General features: G+C 36.9%; 1 protein-coding gene and 1 pseudogene across 1 annotated transcript; one reads left to right on the forward strand and one right to left on the reverse strand.

Annotated features, from left to right (window-relative positions):
• The first annotated feature begins 3,109 nt into the window (after positions 1-3,109).
• LOC140821096 (SWI/SNF complex subunit SWI3A-like) lies at positions 3,110-6,602 on the forward strand (annotated as a pseudogene).
• Positions 6,603-7,954: 1,352 nt separating this feature from the next.
• LOC140821118 (putative late blight resistance protein homolog R1A-3) lies at positions 7,955-10,783 on the reverse strand. The gene has a single exon (XM_073181532.1). It carries the CDS (start codon positions 10,738-10,740, stop codon positions 8,158-8,160), a length of 2,583 nt encoding a protein of 860 aa, XP_073037633.1. The 5' UTR covers positions 10,741-10,783; the 3' UTR covers positions 7,955-8,157.
• Between the last annotated feature and the right edge of the window lie 284 nt (positions 10,784-11,067).

Here is an 11,067-nt window from a genome sequence, read left to right on the forward strand (position 1 = left end):
CTAATGTCAAGTGTCCAACCCTATCTACAATCCAAGTCCGGAGCCTCCACTCTAATCTCGATCTCTCCTCATTTCCTGGACCCTGATCCTGTTCCACCTGTTGTCAAGTACACATACAGACAAGACAACAGCCGGATAACTCCGGTGAGAATAAATCCCAATATAAATCAATGAAACATGCAATCATATAAACAATATAAAGCATGTAATCAGGTAACATGAATATGAATCCAAATCTGAAACATAAACAATATTAAATCAAACTGTCGACACATAATTCAGACTAGACTCAATCCTAGTCTAGGGATCCCGGTTTCCAGATGTGGTATTCCTATATCGAATTCCGTAAAGGATGGAACCATAATTTCTATTACTCGATATAACCAGTGCCCTGGTATTCCTATATCGAATTCCGTAATAGAAGAATTCCAATACCCTTTACTCGATATAACCAAATATGGTGTTCCTATATCGAATTCCGTAATAGATTCCATTACTCGATATAACCACACATCCAGTGTCCTGACCTAACCGTCAAGGACTGTAACTCTATCGCTAATATCCTATCTTGAGACATCGTGCAATGTGCCGTGGCGATCCCACCACTATCCGGCACTTCTGTCACAAGATAACTAGTCTAATACCTGTCATCTAATTTCAAGAGAACAAGTACATTAATCAATGTAATGTAAATATCCATGCAATAAAATAAAGTATGTGATTTAGGGAAACCCAAGTCTAAACCGACTCAAGTCCATCTCCCAATACCACATTGACTTATACCTTTCGTTGCAGTCTCGGTTTCCTGCTCAGTCGAAGTCCTGAATTCACAGTCTGTCTGGTAATCACAATATCAATAATCTCATATCAATATACCTCCCAAATCGATAACAATCTGATCAATCTGAATTTAATTCAAAATCAACGGCATAACAGTATCATTTCACTATTCCCGTCAATACCATCTCAACATCTATCAATTACAATCTATAACCCATATCCAATATAAACTGTAATCGATTCATAATCCAAATCTGTCCGGTATAAATCAATATACCCTAAAAATTCATAACAATTCCATAATCAGTCCGTTTCTTAATCTGACTTCGATTCTATGATGTCTATGATGTCAAGAACGTCATATATGAATTCCATTCAATTCTGACAATAGCATAATTTCAAAGCATGTCAAAACGTAGTAAAACTTACGTCAAGTTGTAGCCTACGTTGCTAGGAACTCGGTACTGAAGTCGGATTTAAAATCAGACGGACGGATTTCTCAGAAAAGGCGTAAGGATTTTTCACAACTCTACAGAGACTTTTCTCAAATCTATTCTCTCGTTTCTGAGGATTAAAACGTTTGTATATATATATATATACTTCGCGCATGCATTTAGCCACCCGGCACAATTTCGCTTTGCATGCCTCGCGCTCGGGCGGTAGTAACTTACCGCTCGGGCGCGTGCTCGGCGCTCGGGCGGTTAAGACTTACCGCCCGGGCGCGAGGGGTTCTGCCCTCTCCTGATAGATGCTGGCGCTCGGGCGGTCACAATTTACCGTCCGGGCGCCACACTTTCTGCCCGAGACATTTCCTATTGAACTTTGGCGCTCGGGCGGTCATTTCTTACCGCTCGGGCGCCACTTGTTCTGTCCAAAGCTTGCACCCTTCATATCTAATTTTATTTCGTGTCCCGATTAATCCTTTCGTAATCATATCACATTATAATTCAATAATTCTAGATTACTAGGATTAAATTTCCGGGCATTACATACACCATACATCCAAAAATTCTCAGATGAGAAATGTCTGGTTCTTTACCAAATGCAAGCTGTAATGGGGAGTATTTATGATATGCCCTTGGTCTGATGCGAATTAATGAAACAACATGTAAATATCATGTCGAGATGTCGACGCAAAAATATCATGGCTCTTGCCTTTTCTAGTGACTTGCATATGCCATTTTCTTTAATGGTCTCGCTTAGACCCAATGACTCAAGATGCATTTCTACATCTAGAGTCCATGACATATAATTATTTCCCCTGATGTCGAGCGCAACAAATTCGAGCTTTGTTAAATTTGACATGGTGGTACTAAAAAAAATTACGATGCATTTTATTAGTTAATAAATATTGCAATACAAAGTAACGGATAAACAACAAATACAAGTATTTGTAAAAATAAAGAAAACGCACGAGGAGGATATTCTCCGATAAATACAAGACTCGTGAGTATGATAACCAAAATAATTAAAAATATCCTTGAAAAAGTCATCTTCTTTTTTCTTCGAAAAATTTGATGATGAATGATTTTTAGAGAAGAAGAGAAAGTTGGAGTGATTGAATGTGTTTGTGAGATCATATTTATAGGGCAAAAACTAGCCGTTTTTTTTTTACTATTTATGACCGTTGGTGTACAAAAAAATAAAGATATGTATTTGTATAATTTTATGGTAATAATATGGTATATATAATATTAGATATGTTTAAATAATTATGTATATCATATCATAATATTATAATGAGTGTCATAATTTATTTTGTTTAAAAACCTTATAGGCTTTTATACTTGTCGTATCCCTTACCGGGAGTGTGGGATGTCGTCTTAACATCCTGCCAGGATTTATAACAAGTTTATGAAAAATTTATTTTTATTATTTCTAATAATAACATTATATTGTATATTAAATAAATACACAATAAATAAATAACAGTAAAATAAATATTATTACTTTTGTTACTTTTTTCTTCTGTTTGGAGCTTGGAAAAGTATGCAGGACTTTTAGAGCTTCGTGCTGATAACGTATTGTGAAAAAGTAAAAATTTATGGTAAAAAGTAAAAATCTCAAACTCTCAAAATTTACCAAACTACACACTTTATAATATTTTTCTCTCTACTCAATTGTGATTTTCTTCACAAATAAGAGATCTATTTATAGAGTTTCATTACACATAATCCAAAAAATAAAATACATCATTACCTCCATCATCATACACAAATTTCTAATTATACAACTCTTATTTTCAACATTCAAATATTCAACTATTATTTTTCAATATTCAAATCATTTATTTTCAACAATTATTTTATATAAAAAAGTTATTATTTTTATGATAAATATAACAAAAGTTCAATCTCGATGGCCGCAAAGAAGCTCACAGGAGCTGGAGCTCTACACCATTCCAAGCTATTCTAGTCAGCCCCCTATCATTTGATATTCGTACTTTAATCTTTTTGCCATTACCCTGATTTCTTTTTCTTTTTATTTGTTTTGGGTGATTTGAAGGCTGGTTTTCTTTGATAAAGATTCACGAGGTGGAGATATTTTCGCTGAGGGAGTTTTTTTACTTGAGCACGATCACCAGATCTCCCAGGATCTACAAAGAGTACAGGGATTTCATCATCTCAAAATACAGAGACGACCCTTCCAGGAAACTGACGTTCACCGAGGTGAGGAAGTCGCTGGTGGGTGATGTTAGCGTCCTGCACAAAGTTTTTACCTTTTTGGAGAAATGGGGTCTCATCAATTTCGATGATGCTGACGATAATGAGCGGGAGAATTTCGGTGGTGGGAATGGTAAGACGGCGTCGTTTGGGGGCGAGGAGGAGGAGAGTTGGAAGGGGGTAGGGTGAAGCTGGAATGAGGAGCCCCTTATGGGGTGAGAGTTGTGGCGGCTCCTAATTCGATGAAGAGTGAGTCTCATGTGACATGATCTCATGGATCTTATTCTGTGAGACGAATCAACTCTATCTATATTCATGATAAAAAGTAATATTCTTAGAATAAAAAGTAATATTTTTTTATGGAGGATCCAAATAAGAGATCCGTCTTACAAATACGACCCGTGAGATCGTCTCACACAAGTTTTTGCCTTCGAGGAAACCGATGGAGCCGCTGCCGCTCCTGCCCCGTCTGTGGTGGTAGTTTTGTTGGGGACGTGGGGGATAATGGATCCAAGTGGCCACCATTGGTGTCGTATTCGGATGTTTACGGGGAATTGATGCAGCAGGAGAAGTGGAAAGGCTTGACTTGTGGGAGCTGTAAGGAGACTTGTGATTCTCCCCGCAATGAGTACACAAAGGTAATAGAAACAGTTCCCTATTGATGCTAATGTGTAATGTTGATGTTTTATTTCATTGATGATGTTGGTTTTTAATTTTCATTGACATAGAAATTGAAGTGTAAATATCGCGGCGAAAGCTCAACGGCCTGCGAAATATCATATTTTGTTGATAATATGTATTTATTGCTTCTTTTGTTTTTTTTTCTTTATTTTTTGTTATTTCAAGAAACGTAGTGTTTGTGTGTTTAGTATTTCCATACATCTGGACGGAGGCTTAATTCTTTGTGAAAAATGCTTCAAAAGTGGTAATTATGAGAAAAACATGTCTGCTGACGATTTCCAGCTGAATGGCAGTGCGAATCAGGCATCTGTCTGGACTGAAGCAGAAACCATACTTCTTTTAGAATCCATGGTTAAGCATGGAGATGATTGGGATCTTGTTGCTAAGAATGTTGGGGTGAAAAGCAAACTGGATTGTATATCAAAACTCATACAACTGCCATTTGGAAATCTTATGGTGGGGGCTGCTGATAAAAAGAATAAATTTTTGGATACTGTGAACGACGATAGTCATTCTAAACAAGCAGGATTAGCTTCTGATGAATTGAAAGAATCTGTGAAAGCACGCAATCTGAGCGATGAGCTGAAGGACGTTGATCCTCAAAACGGGGCCGCTGAAAGTGAAGGTCCAGCACCAAAAAGATTGCGCACTGAACTAACTTCAGATTATTGCAGTTCTTTGATGTAACAGGTCATCGTAGTCTATTTGTTTACTGTATTTATGCTTCATTCTTTTTGAATTCTTCGATTTTTTGTATCAGCAATTTATTTTTTAGCAATTTCCAAACAGACAATACACGAAATTTTAGTGTGGACTTTTATCGACTGTTGGTAGTTGTATTTCATATTTTTGAAGTATTAACCGTTAGTAAATAAATTATGTCTGGATCTTTATTTCACATTTTCCTGTTGGTGTTTGTTGTGTATTATGTGCTGGTGTTCCGACCACATCATTCAAAATGATGTTCTTGTGGAAATCTGATTCTAGAAAATTAATTAAAGAAAAAATGCCCCCTTAATAATTTATATTGAAAAAAGGAAAATGTTCACGGTGCAAATGGAGGCTTCAGCCTAGTACAAATTTGCTAGTATGTCATTTTTAAACTTATTTTCAGCTATCAACTGGTTGATATTGTTTGCACTCCTCGATTTCGACATATACTCTTATCAGGTAGCTCATATTTCGACCGTGGTGGGCCCACACATCACGGCTTCTGCAGCTGAGGCTGCAGTTACAGCCCTTTGTTATGAAAACCAGTGTTCAAGAGGAATATTTGAGGATTATGATGATTTTGTTGACCCAAAAACATCTCTCCAAACTACCGAAGAAAAGTGGTATTAGCACTCATTAATGAAATATTACCTCCTTAAAAGTATGAATTTGCTTAAGCTGATCAAATAATTATTTTCACTACAGAGCATCTGAGGTTGATCATTCAGTTGAAGGTGGAAGGAACAATCAATCAGGTACAAGAAGTTCATGTTTTTAGATAATATTTGTTTTAAGTTTAAAAAAACTGTCGAAGTCATAAATACACTATATTATTAGTCACCACCTTCCCTAAATAAACCAAGATAAACTGAGTCATTATTGTACATTGGGGTTGTAGTTTTTATCTTTAAAAGGAAGGTTGTTGTTCAGACGTATCAATCAACAAGGGGGTTGATTTACTTTACCCCTTCTCTTTTTGAAAGTAGAGTATCGATAGCCTTCGGCTCACTGAGTCGCTAAATATTTGATTATTGTGTATCCACAGAAATTCTGGAGGAGGCATCTTCCATGAAGAGCTAATACCCTTAAGTTTGAGAACGAGGGGAGCAGCTGCAACAGCACTTGCTGCTGCTGCTGCTGCTGCAAACGCCAAGTTGCTGGCTGATCAAGAGGAGAGAGAAATCCAACTTTTGATGGCCACTGTACTGGATGTCCAGGTTGTTACTTTTCCTGTTACTGGAAAATTAAGAAAGGTAACTTTTTTAGGATTAATTGATTTGGTGAGATTTCTTGGTTTCACAAGATATAGGCCTATTTCTTCATAATCTCTTGATGCTATTGTACGAATCAAATTTCATATGGTTTGATGGTCCACGTTTTTGGGAATTCAAATTCATCCATTTTATCATAGCTTGATGATTTCGATTTATATTTCTTGCTTTCCGGGATACCATAAGCATTCGCTTACATTCTTTTCATGTGAATTCAGCTCAAGAAGGTGCATCGCAAGACGAAATATCTTGATGATCTGAAGTCAATTATGGAAAAAGGTGCCTGAATCCAGGAACTCGAAGAATCTCTCGTCCCGGAATGGCTAAAAAATTGTTGCAAAGGATATGTAGTGCTGGCATAAACAAAACCAAGGAGCCTTCCTCTGCTAAGTATCAACATGATACTGTTTGAAATTGGCATAATAATCAGCTTTTTTTGCAGTATTGTTTATCACAATTGTTATGGATTATTTATGTCGGAAAATATTTGGCCATATATCAGTAGTATGTGTAAATTGTACCATAATCACATATAAAAATATCAAAGATACAAACAAGAAATCAGCCTAAAAAACACTCCAAACCACAAGGATAATTAATGTCCCCACTAGACAAGGAAGTAAAAGACAGGATGGATAAGAAAGACAAATGGATTCTCAAGTATATATAATCGAAAACCTACGCAAATGTATCTTTTACATGAACATAATGCTTAATTGTCACTGGTGACATCTAAGAAGATGTGCGAAATCTCCTATCAGCTGATGAAAATAGGTCGAAAACGAATACTTGATGTATCATGTAAGATAATAAGCAGCGCTGTTGAAGACTCAAATCTTCTGTCATCCTAAGCAAATGCAGTATTTTCCTTTCGATCCCAGTGCACATGTTGCATCAACATACTTGCCCTTCAGCAATTTTCTACATGCAGCAATGCATTGAGGCAGTGTGCATGGATTAAGATCAATCCCAATTGCACCCTCCACGTTTCTTGGACACACAGTCAATACTTCACAAAATATAATGCATATTACCACTAAATCCCACTTAATGTGCGCCATATCTTTCTTTCCCAGTAATATCTAGCTGTGGGAGAGGATTCAGCTTAATTGCACGAAGAAATGTACCTCTTAAGCTTGGCATATATAAAGATGGAGAATAAAGGTTCACATACTTTTGATGACGTCGTGCATCAAATGTATGTGGGCATGTATTTAGGGCGGTATCCGATATTAGGCTCAAGAGCTAACAGCCTTTTATATGTTCGTCAAATATATTATTATGAAGATTTACATTTTTTATCTCGTAACTTGTATGTTTTATATCTTTAAGTCATGTTATCAGTCCATTCACGTTTTTAATCTAGTAAAGTGTATTTTTTTCAATTACAGTCATTTTTCATCGGAGTGTTGACGTGAACTATATTCAGCGTCATATCAGCTTTCCAATAGAAAATGACTAAATTTAAAATTAATATTTAAATGATTGTAATATTTTTTCCACAAAAACGACTAATCAAATGCAAAATAGAATGTGCTGCACTTGCTAGCTAATTCTAGTTATCACTATTGCCTCCCCCATGATGTACTTAATTTAAAGGACCAACAATGACATAGTTGGGCATAAATAAATATTTTAGGCTCAAAACTTTAGCTTTAAATTCCACAAAGTTATTTCCTCCAATGTCATTTGAAGTCAGATCAAATAGAGATGACATGACGGGCCTTAAAAATATTTGGTGACTTTACACATGTAGGACTTCAATAAGGGTTATTAAAAATTGGTTTATGGGCATTATTTTTCAATTGTAAAAAAAAAAAAAAAAAAAAAAAAAAAAAACACACATTGATTTATAAAAAAATATTAATCAGAAACAATTATTTAGATTAAAAAAGATATAAAAACTGGCAAAGCAGCTCATTGTATCAATTAACTGACTGTATACCCCCATCCCACTACTTTCTTGGAGTGAAGCAAAAATCTTTCATCCAATTCTTACAATTTACTCTTTCAAACGTTGTTCTGATTGTTGTTCGAACATTATTTATTCATCACGATCCATGAACAAGGACTTCAAAGGCATCATTTCCATTGTCATGTTGTTGCTCTTGAATTCGCTTCGCTGAATCTACTAATGTTACCGGACAATGCCATAACTCGATGAGTTGAAGTGAATCTATTTCGCCTATGCCACAAGGAATCTCATCAATCCATCGTGCACCTTTGAGACACAAGATTTCAAGGCGTGGGAAGTGTTCTCTTTCCACTTCCCAACTCACCAAATTGTCTAAAGAAGAACGAAAGTATTTGAGTAGACAAAATTGGCCTTCCGTCGGCGTCCACTCGGAAACTTGTTCAACATCCATATGCATCATCTCGAGCACTTGAAGATTTGGGAGAGACCCAATTATGGTCATATTTTCCCAAGGCAACGGAACATTTTCTAGAGTTAAATTTTTAAGACTTATTGGGAAAGAATGGTTCCATATCTTTGAGAAATTAGGAAATTTGAACACAGAAACTTTTAGTTCTTCCAGGTTTGTTAGATGCAAAAGATTGTCGAGATTCAAATCATCCCATTTAGCACGGGTCACATGAAATTCAACTATCAATTTCTTTAGATTCACAAGCATTTTGATGGCCTCTTCAGTAAATCTGAAATTGATCACTGTCTCAAGTGTTTGAAGATCACTTTCGTGAATGATTCCGGTGTTAGAGGGACGCGATAAAACGAAAGAGGTGTTCATGATCAGATGCCTTAGCTTTGGCATTTCCAAGATTTCATAAGGTACTTGCAATGCTCGTAAGTCGGTATTATGAGCAATTATAGTCTCGAGATTGGGAAGTTTGGATATTGAGGCAGCATCGGGGCGTGATGCATAGTTGAAGGAAAACGAAATGTACCTTAAATTGACCAATGTTGAGATTTCCTCTGCCAACTTCGGCCAAGTTACTTGGGGTATATGCAAAACACTGATTCGCCTACAACATAGAGATAATATTGGTCCCCAATACATATCGCGGAAGAGTAGAACTGTACGTACACTTGAATCAAGTATTCGCCATTCCTGGCGATTCTGCGTGCAATGAATGTTAAGGCGACGATTTGGATCCTCTATGGTTTCTATTTGGTCATTCCTTATAGATGAGACATGATGTAGAAACGCCTCTTCCTCAGCTTTTGCTATACAAATTTCCCTCAACAGATCATGGATTCCAATAGTTTGGATTTTTCCATCCGTCCCTTTTTCGATCACTAAGATAAGGCTTCTTCTAACAAGATCCTCCAAGAACCGTTCTCCCACGTCTTCCAAGCATTTAGACTGATCGCTTGGTTTAAGAAATCCCTCTGCAACCCACAACTTGATTAGCTTAGAAGCTTGAATCTCAGAATCTTCTGAAAAAGCTGAAATATAGAGGAAACATGGCTTCAGTCTAAGAGGTAACCTATCATAACTCAGGCATAGTATGTTGGAGCAATGTAGCGCGATGCTTGGTTCTGTTGAACTTATGTTTTCCGAAACATTTTCCCACCATTCTTGCATTGTGATTTCCTTAGAAAGAAGTAATCCTGCGACCACCACAATTGTGAGAGGAAGTCCCCTACAATTTCTTGCAGTCTTCTTTCCGATTTCTACCAATTGGAGAGGACAAGATTCTTGTCCGAAAATCATTTCCCGGAGTAGTTTCCAACTTTGATCTTCGTTCAAAAGTTTCATCTGGTGAAACGGTGCATTTGAAGATCCTGCATGAACGGCAACATCTGATAGCCTAGTAGTTAACAAAATCCGACTTTTTATACCATCTTCTGGAAATAGCATCTTCACATCATCCCAAGCCTTGTTACTCCATACATCATCGATCACAACGAGATACCGCCTACCTTTGAGATTTTGGTACACAAGTGTTGCCAATTGAGCGTCGCTCGGACCAGGTTGTCCGAGAACAGGTTTTTTCAAGTCGCGAAGAAGCCCCGAAAGAATCTGTCTCCTTTGATACTGTTGAGACACTGTAATCCATGCGCAGATGTCAAACTGATGGGCGCGGAGTGAATCCTCGTAAGCTTTTCTAGCTAGTGTGGTCTTCCCGATTCCTCCCATCCCAACAATCGGGATAACTTGGAGCACAGCTGAATCTTCGTATAACCGTTCTTTGATTGTGTTCAAGTCATCTTCGAATCCTACAACCCTGCTTTTGGCAGTGGATAATTGGCCGGCTTGAGATGAATAAGTAATGGGTCGGAGCCGGAGATCTTCGGCTGGGTTGTTCTTCATCTTCGCTGCCTCTTCCCAGATGAAACTAATCCTTTCAAACGCGATGTTTAAGTCTCTGTCTAAGCTCATCTTGTGCCAATGAATCGAACTCGAATCATCGCCTGTTGACACCAAACATAGGTAAGAATCCATGAAATCTTGCGCGTGATATGCGGCATTTCTGATTCCATCTCTCGCAAGATCAGGTGTCCCACCATACTTGTCTGAATAATCTTCGAGAAAAGCGATGAAAGATTCAACCTTTTCATGGAGAGAAACGATTTTAAATCTGTGAAGAGGATCGACATATTGTTGTCCAAGATTCAAGATCTGTCGAAGCGATCGAGCCAGGGAAAGAAGTGCAGCATAAGCTGCGGCCATGGGAGCAAAGATCAATGGGTTTGATTAACCTTTTTATTAATTTAATTAGTAATCAATGGGAAATGATCAATAAATTACCGATAGGTCCAATACTATACTTTAATTTCTGTCAAGAAAAATACCTGTTTATACTCTCTTATTTATATAAAAAAAAAATATTTTTGGATTATATGACTCCGCATTTTTTCTCAAAATTGATACAAAATATTAAAAATATGATATTAATATATGATATTTGAGTATCAAATATTTTAGATTTCATACTCGTATATGTTTTTAAGTACTCAAAATATGTGAGACTAATCTATGATATTTGATTATCAACTA

This window comes from Primulina eburnea, unplaced genomic scaffold (genome assembly GCF_022965805.1).
Source record: "Primulina eburnea isolate SZY01 unplaced genomic scaffold, ASM2296580v1 ctg424_ERROPOS1667910, whole genome shotgun sequence".
NCBI classification, from domain to species: Eukaryota; Viridiplantae; Streptophyta; class Magnoliopsida; order Lamiales; family Gesneriaceae; genus Primulina; species Primulina eburnea.

Excerpts from the sequence above, each read along its gene's own strand:
- LOC140821118 (XM_073181532.1), bottom strand. The coding sequence starts at position 10,740 with ATGGCCGCAGCTTATGCTGCACTTCTTTCCCTGGCTCGATCGCTTCGA.